The sequence below is a fragment of the Filicampus tigris genome, chromosome 3 (genome assembly GCF_054856515.1).
Source record: "Filicampus tigris isolate MCC_2025a chromosome 3, RoL_Ftig_1.0, whole genome shotgun sequence".
Taxonomy (NCBI): Eukaryota; Metazoa; Chordata; class Actinopteri; order Syngnathiformes; family Syngnathidae; genus Filicampus; species Filicampus tigris.
Genome location: NC_141219.1, coordinates 29,958,679 through 29,971,849, shown reverse-complemented (window position 1 = coordinate 29,971,849; position 13,171 = coordinate 29,958,679). Strand labels below are relative to the sequence as shown.

Genomic DNA, 13,171 nt, shown 5'->3' with positions numbered 1-13,171 from the left:
AAAGGTCAAACTTCATGTTTGCTTAAAAACAAGTGAATAAAGTGGTGTGATAATAGTTTCATCCATACATCCATCCATCCATTATCAAACTCCACACAGGGAGGCCGGAGCCGGGATCGAAACCATGACCTCTGAACTGTGAGGCGGACGTGCTAACCAGTCGACCACCGTGCCGCCCATAGTTCCATCATAACATTTAAAAAATCTAATTACTGTACTGTCCTTATGAGATTCAAGGCTATATTTAATCAAACAGTAACAGTTTTGGTCAGTTTCCACATGTCCTATTGTAATTTTGTTTATGTTTACAACATGTGGATGCTAGCCAAATGTTAGTATTATAATTGTGTTGGGATGACACACAGTAAGTGTGCAACTTTCTTGATTTGATTTATGTGGGCAAATAGTTTTACTTCGCGAGACCTGCTATGCAGGTAAGCTTTTGTTGTTGCCGGTTTTTGGAAATTCGTATTTGAACAGGGTATGTAAGGGAGCTATGCACACACACACACACACAGGATACAAGATAGTGAGCTGGACCTGCGGACTTTGTTCCTAAAGATGAGATTTCATCCTTGTCGAGCTACTGAGAACATCTGCTGCATGAAGACAGACAGGCTGCAATGGCCCATCTGGAGCACTGGAAGAATTCCTGCTTGACCAGGCTACAAGGGGCTATTCTGGCCTGCGAAGCAATTTCTAACTGGCCGCATGTTTGTTTCTAAATCAGCAAATAAAGTGCCTTCAGTAGACCTAGCTTTATTACCTCCTTCTTATTGCAACTACATTTCCACGTTGGATGTCAAGGGAGGGCCATTATACACTCAACAAAAATATAAACGCATCACTTTTGCTTTTGCTCCCATTTTTATGAGATGAACTCAAAAGTCTAAAACATTTTCCACATACAGTACACAATATCACCATTTCTCGCAAATATTGTTCACAAACGAGTCTAAATCTGTGATGGTGAGCGCTTCTCCTTTGCGGAGATAATCCATCCCACCTCACAGGTGTGCCATATCAAGATGCTGATTAGACACCATGACTAGTACAGAGCTGTGCCTTAGACTGCCCACAATAAAAGGCCAGTGTAATATATATATATATATATATATATATATATATATATATATATATATATATATACATATATATATTAGGGGTGTCAGTTTAGCACGTTATTTTTTGCATTAATCCAACCCCCTTTAGATGCCAGCAATTTTTTTGATCGTGTGATTAAGGTTTCCATAGCAACCAGCGGCTGCATTGTTAATGGCTGCTGCTCACCATGATCTATTCATGCATATTTAAAAAAAAGCTTTAGAGTAAAGAAGGGGTTACATCTGCTTCTAAATATTGACCATGAGGATGAATTGCGGCAGCACGGTGATCGACTGGTTAGCACGTCCGCCTCACAGTTCAGAGGTCGTGGGTTCGATCCTGGCCCCGGCCTCATTGTGAGGAGTTTGCATGTTCTCCCCGTGCCTGCGTGGGTTTTCTCCGGGTACTCCGGTTTCCTCCCACATTCCAAAACATGCATGGTAAGTTGATTGGACTCTCTGAATTGCCCCTAGGTGTGATTGTGAGTGCGGATGTTTGTCTCTGTGTGCCCTGCGATTGGCTGGCAACCAATTCAGGGTGTCCCCTGCCTACTGCCCGAAGACAGCTGGGATAGGCTCCAGCATGCCCCGCGACCCTTGTGAGGATAAGCGGTATCGATAATGGATGGATGGAAGGATGAATTGCTTGCCTGACACATGGATGGCTGAATCCCCCTACCCCGGTGATAGTCGCGATGTACGCATTGGTAGTGTACTCCTTAAAAGTTGTTCTTCCTTATCTTCGGAGGCCGTGGTATGGCAGGTTACAATATAGGTTTGACTTTATGTATTTCTTCTGGCGTCTTCCTTGCTAAAGAGAACCGACACGGCAGGACAGTGTTTTGTTGAGTCTTTATTCAGACGTGAACAGCTTCGCTCTAATTCATCTCTCTCTCGTTTCTCCTTAGAAATGCGCCGTACCAAACCAAATCAAAAAGGAATAAATACTTAAGCACAATATACATAAATAAATATATACTCACAAAACAATGTTGTAGCATTTTAGAAAAATAGTATAAACAAAATAATATGTATGTATTTTATAACAGCACGACACACACACGCAGCGCGAGAGCTGCACGACACAATCTCAGCGGTCCACCTACTGTTTCTCATTAATTTATCTGACACGATTTACATTAAAATATACCCACAACAGAATTTTAATAAACAAAATACCTTTATTAGACACTCGAGCAGCGACTAATAATCTTTTTAGTCGATGAAGTCATTGCCAGAGCGCAATAAAAGTGACATCTATATAATGAATGATAGTAGTTATAATCCTTGTAGTCCAATTTTAAACACAGTCCAGAAAACCATGCGGCACTTGAGCAACAAGTCATGAAGCAATAAATTTATCTGTCAGAACAACACCAATTTAAATCATTGTGTGTGTGCGTGTGTACGTGCGTGAACGCGTGTGTGTGTGCGTGCGTGTGTGCGTGCGTGTGTGTTTGAAAGTGCTGAGGGGCTGTTTGTGTGAGTTGAATCCAATGCTTGTTTTTTCAATTGAAGTGGAAGTCAACCCAAACATTTTTTTTCAAGAATATGTTCTATGCCGGCCCCCTAGTTGAAACAAAGCATTCCGATTGATATTGTTTTTGTGTAATATGCAGAGCTGGGCAGTCCGCCCCCGGGCCGGACCGGTCAGACCCTCCAGCCCGGCCGGACCCTCCAGCCCGGCCGGATGCCCATTTTTGGGGCGGAGGGGTCGGGGGGTGACAAATTTTAAAAGATGACTGGACTAAGCATGGCCGGAAGTGGATTTTAGTCCGGCCCACTAATCGGCCCTCATGCGTGTGACGTGCACGAGAGGCGGCCACATTTCATCTCAGCCTACTCGGTGAAAGGCTTCTTTTTAGGCTTTTTTCAAAACAAATTGTGTCAGCGAGTATATTCAAGCTGCGCGCAGCACTCAAGTATGGCACATCATGCACTTCCCTACTTCCGGAAATACGCCGTAGCAAAACTGCTGTGTACTGATTTGCTGGCATGATTTTATTTTGAAGGCTGGGAAGTGTGAAGGAGGCGACGTGTGGAAAATAAGTAACTTGAATGCTTGCAGACTTGTCCTCTGTTGGACCCAAATAATTATACAATACGATAAAACCAACCCCAGGGCTCGCAATGGAAGTAAGTACAGTACACGCAGCTGGGTTGTTGTGTCTTTCACAACTTAATAACTTGGAGAAGTCTCGGACCGCAGCTTCTTTTTATTGCGTAAACGGCAATCATTCACAGACGAGTTGAATCACTGATAACACTTGAAATTATATCACTCCGCACACGTTGCGGTGCACTTAGGAAAAGGCGAATAACTACGCCTGGAAAAGTAGGTCCATACACTACATGGGTAAGTAAGTGAATGTCTGCAGCGTGTTTGAATAGTAAGTTAGCCAACTAATTGTCTTTAAATAAACCTCTTCCGTTAGCATCACTCCCACGGGGCATCGTGCACGTTTTTTTTGTGAGAGGGGGTGGGGACGGAGGTCGGAACGGGGCGGGGCGGAGGCCGACAATGTTTGTGAATTTGGCCGGGGGGGTCGCGGCCGGAAGGGTACCCAGGTCAAGGGTGGAGGGTCGCGGCCGGATGGGCTAAAAAGGGTCAAGTGCCCAGCTCTGGCAATATGAGTTAAGCCGGAAAATCTACCCATCTCAGGGGGCGGCCAAGTGAGCTGTGATTGGTCGTTACCTGAGCAACTGTGATGTCATTTTCAGTCGACAAATGTGACAAAATGGCAGCCCCCAGTGATGGCAAAAAAACAGGTGGATTAACTCTTATTCCACAAACGCAATAATTATCAGAATGCCTTGTTTCAACTAGTAGGCCTGCTGAGAACATATTCTTGAAAAAAATATGTTTGGGTTGCCTTTCCTTTCTTAAAGTATTTGCATAAGAAAATCAATCCTCTTATTCATGTTAAGGGTATTACAATTAAAGAAAATAATGGGACAAAAAAATCAAGGGATTTTTTTACAATAAATAAAATGTGCGATTATCTACGAGTTAACTATGAAAAAAATGCGATTAATTCCGATTTTTTTTTAATCGATTGACAGCACTAATATATATATATATATATATATATATATATATATATATATATATATATATTTATATATTAGGGGTGTAACGGCTTTTGTATTCGTACCGTACGAACGGGCTTCACGGTTTGGTGCACGCACGCAGTCATATGACGAATACGTCTGATGGAAGAAAATAAAAAGTCAACGCCTGAGACCAAGCGACCGCCACAATTGTTGTTCAACTGTGTTGTTTTTCAATCTCCGTGCGGTATGATGCAGGTAACACTTCAAACATGCTCTAACGAATTGGGTTATGTGTGTTGTGGTTGAATTTGTGTTTTGCCAAGTTGTGTTGTTTCCGAGGCTAATGAATGCATTTATGCGGCTCGCTAGATGGGAGGGGGTGCAGGCAAGGGAGTAGGAGTGGAGGACGAAGGAGAGGGAGCCGTGAACTTAACGGTTGTTGTACTGTATTGGCATCAGCTGCGGCCCACAGTTGCCGGTTGGATTAATAAAATGCGTTAATTAAACTACGGCTGATGGCGTATTCTTGGATGACGCTACAATGCTAACACATGTAAGACGGCATCACGCTGATATAGTTACCGGGGGTATGAAAAAAAAAAACCCGCTCAACACAAAACAACTTATCCCTGCTACTTTTAAGCAGCCTGGAGAAGTGAAAGCAGCCTGTGTATCACTGTTTGGTAAATGTTATATTTTTTCACAAATCTATATTATTGGTCAGTCCACATGTGTGGGTGTTGTTTTTGCAGATTATTGACCAATCTAAAGTGTTGAAAATGGCTCTGTTTGGCGATGCAATGTTAGTGGTTAAAGAGTTTCTGGGGTCTCCTAAAAAGTGATCATTTTGGACATACAAGGATTCTGCCCCATGCCAGCAACGTGCTGGTGAGCACCTATGCTAGTCTATGCTGTTTTTTATTTTCTTTTGTTTTCTTTAATTTAACAGGGCTGGCTGCTGAGTTGGTGGCCCAGGCATTTTTAGTTCAGTGGTCAGCATGCTCCCTTTCCTAGTTGGTTACATTGTGGCAGTGTAGGTTCAAACCCTGCTTGTGAGAGGCGATTTCTTTTTTTTCCCCCAAAACATTTCTCTTGCTCTTCCCTCTTCAATAAATAATGTCCATCAATATGTATCCATTAATTTCCCCTCTCTCTCTCTCTCTCTCAGACACATACACACACCTTAGGACAGGATCTGATGTGGGCAGACTTCTCATCAGGATATTTCTCCAGTCGACGAGGCCCTTTACTGGATGACTTCTTGAAAACTAACCAGCAACGGCGATAAATCTGTAACATGCACAAAAGCAATACTTTCGTGCTGCACAATCACTGACAAAAAAAAAGTAAATGCATGTAATTAGGTTGTTACTTGAAACATAATTTTTTCAAGAATATGTTCCCAGCAGGCCAACTAGTTGAAATACGGCATTCTGATTGATTTTGCGTTTGTGGAATATAAGTTAAGCAGCAAAATGCACTCAGCCATCTCTGGGGGCGGCCATTTTGTATTCTGTTGACTGAAAATGACATCACAACTGCTCACAACGACCAATCACGGCTGACCTCTTTTCTGAATCTGAGCCATGATTGGTCGTTGTGAGCAGTTGTGATGTCATTTTCAGTCGACAGAAGACAAAATGGCTGCCCAGAGAGATGGCTAAAAATGAGTGGATTAACACTTATTCCACAAATACAATATTTATCAGAATGCCCTGTTTCAACTAGTGGGCTTGCATAGAACATATTCTTGAAAAAAATATGTTTGCGTTGACTTCCCCTTTAAATTAGGGACTATTTGTATACAAATGATTAAAAACCAAAATTTTAAAACATCGCCTTCAAAAGAAAGAACTGAGGTGGTTTAAATAATTTCATGCTAGATAACAAATACGGACTAGAGTGTATTTGAACATGAAGGGCCCTCGCAGCCCTGGCCACACTGTGGTACTGGCACACTAGGCTAATGGCACATTGGGGTACTAGTACTTTGGAATTGGAACTTTGATTGGTCAACAAACATCTAAACATATGACTTTTTTGCCAGGCCTGGTGAACTGTTCCAACAGATTTACTGTGATGTACTTAAAACTTTGGTTGTTTAATCAAACGATCTGAAATGTAACTCATGAGATGTTTCCTTTTCAGAAGAGTGAAAAGTATGGTATTTTTTGTTTGCTGGTAGTGAATAAAGCTCATGCCATTTAGTTTTCAGTCTGTCGTACACAGATTAGTTTGTGCACATACGCAGCTGCAGATATTGTTCATGAGGCAGAGGGTGGAGAGGGCAGGAACAGAGCGCCTTCCAGGCATCCACCTGTTGGGGGTGTGGAGTAGAATCGAGAGGGGTCATCCACAGTTCCCCACCAACTCCACCAGTCGACACATGTATTAAGTGTACATATGTGCCAATGAATAATAGATTAATGTGCATGTTGAAAGGGCAACTTGCTGAGAGGAGGCATATACTTTGAGAAAGGTCAGTCCACCCCCTCTTTGGTGAAAATATTTTTGTTTTTTATTCTGCATAGGCGGAATCTCTTCCCACCAGAGTAACTTAGTAATATTAACATTATTTTACAAAGCACATTTGACATCTCACAGGCCTTACCTTTCAGCAGGTACTAGATTTATGGCTATAGCCCCTATAGTGTTGGAAATATACTCGTTTATGTACAGGCATGTTGTTTTGGGCAGAATTTGCCTGAATTCAACCAGGGCTAAAACTCATGAAGAATAGGGTAAAATATTTTTATACATAGTAAACATATTATTTTATGTTCATATATAAATTGGGTATTACCTAATTCAATAGATAATGGTTTGTCTCAAACAGCTTTTGGCCTCAAATGGTGGTATTCTAATGTAGCAAATTTGTGGATCGCCTCATTTTCTTTTAACCATGGAAGTGTCAGGCCTACTGAACAAATTGTTTTGGTAAGTTGTACTCCAGTATAATTCATCATTTAACAATGGCATGATATGAAAGATATAAAAAGCAACTGCTTTTAATAAACTCAGATGAGTTAGCTAGCTAGTCAGATGGTATTTTAGCTAATTTCGGTCAAATCTTTAAACAGTCATAACTCTTCACAGGAATGGTCCAGAGACTTACTTTTTTTTGCTCCATAGGCAAATTAATACTTCATTGGAAATGTAAGGGGCATTGTAGAACAGTGTTTGCAAAAAGTAAGTCTCTAGCTTACTCCTGTGAGTAGTTAAACACTTAAATATCTGTCATAAATGTGCTAAAATGCCATCTAGCAGCTAGCTAGCTAGCTAGCTAACACATAAGAGAATGAATGCTGCTATAAGGGATACATTTGGGACACGGGAGGGTTAGCAGTATACTTGTATCAAGGGTGGAGGTATGTAGTTAGGTAGCCTTTTGTTAAAATACTTGTTTGACCTATAGAAACAAATGGCTGCTAGGTCCACTAAAGATCACGAACACACAAATGTTAAAGAATGTTCTATACATTGCACGGATGACACATCTGAACTTGTGACACCAAAAGACTTGGATTAATGGAAAACATTGGTCAGAGCAGCCAAGATAAGGAGGCAAGATGGCGTCATTGACCTTATAAGAACAACTGCACGGATGACACATCTGAACTTGTGACACCAAAAGACTTGGATTAATGGAAAACATTGGTCAGAGCAGCCAAGATAAGGAGGCAAGATGGCGTCATTGACCTTATAAGAACAACACCTGAAGGGTCGTACCGCAGGTTTGGTACCACAGGAAATGTAGGAGTTACTTCATCATGAAGAAACAGTTGGAGGCGCTTATCCAAAAGCCAGAAGGTGTAGAACGTTTAACCAAAAGACAACACAATGCACCAACCAGCTTGAGGGTTCTAGAGGAAAAATGTATATTTTGTGAAAAAAATAGCAAACATAAAAAAGGACGGAACAGCCGTGAGACACTGGTCCTATGCTGTGAGCTGCGGGCAGACTGTAAAATACGAGATTCAGCAATCAAGAAGCTAGCTGACCGGATGTTGGCAATCACCAGCAGGGAGCTTGTTGCAGCAGAGGGCTAGTATCACAGATCGTATTATCGTGCATACAACCACGGGGAGCCAGCTATAAGCAGTGGACTTGCTGATCCTAATGTACATTGCGACACAACTTATGTCTTGACATAGTGCCCATGGCAACCCTCAAGAAGCATTTTAACGAATCAATGGCAAATTGGAACGATACAAAAAAAGGAACATTTCCCCAGCACTCCCCATGTACAATGCTGGTCAGAGAGTTGAGCCCTTACTCACCGTCAGCCTAGATGTAGACACAGAGAAACAGGTCCAGAATTTCAGTGTCTAGAACATGTTCTGGCTGCTCACCCGGTTAACTAACACAGAAGACCAAACCATAAGCAGTTGGACTGGGTTCAACATCCTCACACGCAACAACATGCGTGTGGTGCAAGACACTGTCGGTTGGTTACCTGCCAACAATCAATGCCCCAGCAACTGAGGTGCCGACAGTCAATAAAGTCCTGATCCAAACTCTTAACATCACGGAGGCCCTTGGACTGGAGGAGGATCCATCACTGCTGTGATGGAAGGCCGTAAGTACAACTGTACTGTCAGGCTTCACAAGGTCATGTATGAGGCTATCATGAGGGTAGCCTGGAAGGGTTTTCTCCCCTGGATCCAAGACAACCACAGAGCACACATGCAGCGTCTGGAAGGAGCCCTTGGAAGCATCTCCACTTTCCATGATGAAGTGTCACAGGCCTCCTTCACAGCGCTCATGGATGATGCAGCCAGCAATCACATCCTCCAGTTGTACCGAGAGTATCTTGGCTCCCTGATGAATGGTTAGCCGTTGGCCGTAGTTGACCCTGGACCTCTCCCACTCACACACCATGACTTAGATCCACACCAAATAAATATGCCTATATGCACTCAACTCTTCCCCTGCTTGCTTGCATTTGATTAATCAAGCATAAATCAGTTTTAAATGAATTCAGGCTAATTCTGTCTAAAATAACATGCCTGTACATACATGTGTGTATTTCCAAAACTATAAGTGCTACAGGCATACATCTGTTACCTACTGAAAGCTAAGACCTGGGAGATGTCAAATGTGCTTTCTAAAATAATGTTGATACAGTATTACTAAATTACTCTGGTGGGAATAGATACACGAGCAAAATTGTAAAATGTGAATTCCGCCTATGCAGAATTAAAAAAACAAAAAGGCTGTAACAGCCTCTGATTTGATCTGGGTATGTAATAATACCATTATTTCAGTTCTCCAATGTCTTCAGAATATATAATATTGATTTAGTCAGCCTCAGTAGTCGGCAAGTAGTCAACAAGCCCCATAACACCAAACAAGCACCATACACGACTCTTGTATTTCTGCTATAGGGGTCCATATATAAAATGCATGAAAACCAACAATAAAATGCTAGTCTGAAAGGGTTATCATGCCAAACTGTGAAGGAGAGATGTGTAGCAAGTCAAAAAAGTCAAACTACAAATTGCCCACCCTTAATATTACAATTAGTGGTCTGGCTCATGGACTACATGCTCTGTGGTGTGAACATAGCTGTTGTGATTCTTTCAGCTTTAATGTTAAATCTTAGATCAATTGCTGTTTTTGACATATTTGTTATAGAACAAAAAGTTCCACAGCTGTATCAACAACAGCAATAATCCCACAATGACAGCACTTTGCGTAATCTACACTACGTAGAAGTAAGCATAGGTTTAAATTTACTTACCCCAAGCTTGCGACTGCGTATGCGTACATAGCCCTGCTTGACAATGTCAGTGAAGTTTGAGGCCATCTCTGGAGATCATCTAGATGTTTCCCTCGCCCCTTGAGTTGGATATGATGGACATTCAAGTATTCTTGAGTCTCAGTCCTCTCTAATATAAAGCTACCTCTCCTTCTCCACTACTGTATCTTTCCTCCTCTCAACCTTTGTTTCTATTAGAATTTTGAGATCAATTTCTTTCACTCTCCACCAGACAAGTCTTCTCTGAGCTTCCACATTGCCACTACTAACAAATGGAAAAATATTCAGGTACCGCGACAGAGAGAGAGAGAGAGAGAGAGAGAGAGAGAGGGGAAATTAATGGATACATATTGATGGACATTATTTATTGAAGAGGGAAGAGCACAACATTATCATTCATTATTCATGCGTGTATTGTGGGCAAAGTAATTAGGTGGTGTGTGTTTGTGCATTCATGTATGCATTTGGTGCAGCTAAATTGCGTTTTGAGAATTGTAGATAAATAATCAAAACATTACAAAAATGAATTCAAAAATTCATATTGTGTGTCACCTGCATAACAATGATGACATTTTATTTGACTACAGTTTTTAGCTGTCAGCAGAGAGGTAGTGGTATGCCTCACAATTGAGAGGTTTTGTGGAAGTTGGATGCTCTGCCTGTGCTTATGTAGGTTTTCTCTGTAAGTCTGTAAGTCTACATGTAAGTTTAATTGAAGACTGGACTTTTTTTTTTTTTGCAAAAGTTAGGTCAAATTTTGTAAATGCTTTGGAAATGTATTTTGAAACTGTGTGTTTTTCACACACTTCTCTTTATTGTTTTCTTGCACAAGTCGGCTGTCAAATCAAGGTGGAAATAATTAGCAAAAACCAAATGCTGCTGGAGTCTGCTGAGTTTCCTAGACTGGAGCAGAGACACAAACCCTAAACTTTCAAACTCAGAGGTTGATGTGTGATATATGGTTGAAAAGCAAATGTTGACCCAACATTTTATCAACCTTGCGCTTTCTGTATAATTTCTACTTTAGGTTTCAACGTAGATTCAACACTTAAGCCGAACCATATTTCAACATTGATTCACCCATATCTGGGTAGCGACGGCGGGAGGGCGAGAGCAGGCCGGCGAGCGACGGTAAGACAGCACGAGCGAGCCAGCGAGCGACGGCGGGAGAGCTGTACTTCAATCAAAAACATGCCACCAAAGCATAAGCCAGAGGTGAAGCCAGAGGACGATTTCATGACATACGGACAGGTAAACGAACTACTACAACAGCAAAGAGAATTGTTCACTGCACTTATGAAACAACAACAGGACAACTTTGTCAAAGGATTTGTCAAAATGATAATGGACTTAAGCAATACACGACTTGACACTATTACAAAGGAACTACAAGAGGTAAAAGCCAGTTTACAATTTACACAGAAGGATGTTGAGGACATTAAAGTGAGTCAAACTAAACAAATGGAGCACTGCAAAGATATGCAAACAGAATTATATAAGGTATGTGACAGTTTACTGGTCTTAACTGATAAAATTGACTACCTAGAAGGACAATAAAAGAGAAACAACTTGGTCATAGATGAAGTGGAGGAAACAACAGGAGAGACATGGTCAGACACAGAAGAAAAAATAAGAAAACTTTTTCAGGAAAATTTCAGCTGCAGGCAAAGATCGAGGTGGAGCGAGCACACCGTACAGGGAAACTAGAACCTGGGAGGATGAGGCCCAGGCCTATTGCTGTAAAATTTGAAAAACACAAAGATAAAACAAGGGTTTTACAAAATGCAAAGAACTTAAAGGGCTCCAATATATCTATAAATGAGGACTTTACAGAAGCCATTCGGCAAAAAAGAAAGGAATTGATACTAAATATGAAAGCAGCACGCGACAGAGGAGAGATTGCCTATCTACGTTACGATGAACTTAGAATTCACCCTCGTACTAGCGCGCCAAGACAGCAGCAACATATCCAGTATTAACAATGCCAATGCTGAGTGACTATTTGAGCATCATGTCTGAGCAATAAATCTAGCACCAAAGAAATGGCAAATCCACATACAGAAGAAATGCATTTAAGAACTTCTGAATGTGTTAAAAATAAAAGTTTTGATCCTGAAAATAATCTAGATCCAGATAACCATTTCTATTGAAATACTAGTATTAAATATGAGTATTATACCAATGATCAGTTAAATGAAAACATGAAAATGGACAATGCTCTCTCAATTATACATTTTAACAGCAGAAGCCTCTATAAAAAATTCACCAAAATTAAAGAATATTTGAGTAGTATAAAGACATTCCAAATAATAGCCATATCTGAAACTTGGCTTGATGATGAAAAAAATAAGCAATATGCAAATGGAAGGATACGAATTGCTCACAATGAATAGAAAGAATAGGAGCGGTGGCGGTATCGCAATCTATGTTAACAAAACTGAGATGTAATATAATTGAAGATTTGACTTATTCTATGGAAAATATTATGGAGTGTTTAACTATTGAGATTCATATTAAAAAATCATCCAACATAATCATAAGCTCTGTCTATAGAACACCCGGATCCTGCCTTGACACTTTCAATGAAAAATTAGCGGACATGTTTAGCGATTCTAATGATAAAAAACTGCGACTATTTTGTGGGGACCTAATGTTGATTTATTAAATCCAAATGGCCACCAGAAAACAATTGACTTTATTAACACAGTGTACCGTAATTGACTTTTTCCGGTAATTATAAAACCTATTAGAATAACTATAGATGCAGCCACACTAATAGCTAATATATTCATTAATAAAATTGACTATGAAATAGTAAGTGTTCTACTTCTAAATGATATAAGTGATCACTTGCCTGTCTTTGCAATTATTCAAAATTATTTCATCAAAAAAATAAAACAAGTAATTTATACATCAGAAACACGACTTAGAACCGAACGTACCATTACTGCCTTAAAAATGGACCTAGAAAATCAAAATTGGGCAAAGATTTACTTGAAGGAAGACCCTAATCTTGCACCAAGCATTTCTGTCAATTTTAACTTCCCTATACGATAAACATTGTCCATTAAAAACAGTAACCAGGAAGCGTCAAAGCTTGAGTGAGCCATGGATGACACAGGGCATACTGAATGCATGTAAAAAGAAAAACCTGCTATACAAACGTTTTTTGAATTTAAAGTATAAAAAATATACAAACAAATGAGTAAACATCATGAGAACTAGCAAGAGTCAATATTATCAAGCACTATTT

General features: G+C 40.5%; 1 protein-coding gene across 1 annotated transcript in view; it reads right to left on the bottom strand.

Moving 5' to 3' along the window:
* The window catches only part of dok4 (docking protein 4), a 48,453-nt gene extending 38,487 nt beyond the window's left edge, over window positions 1-9,966 (bottom strand). Inside the window, exons 1-2 of the mRNA XM_086026088.1 lie at window positions 9,901-9,966; window positions 5,340-5,447 (exon numbers count right to left, since the gene is read on the bottom strand). Of these exons, the coding sequence (XP_085882214.1) occupies window positions 5,340-5,447; window positions 9,901-9,966 (174 nt within the window). The remainder of the gene's footprint in view (window positions 1-5,339; window positions 5,448-9,900) is intronic.
* Window positions 9,967-13,171: the final 3,205 nt, after the last annotated feature.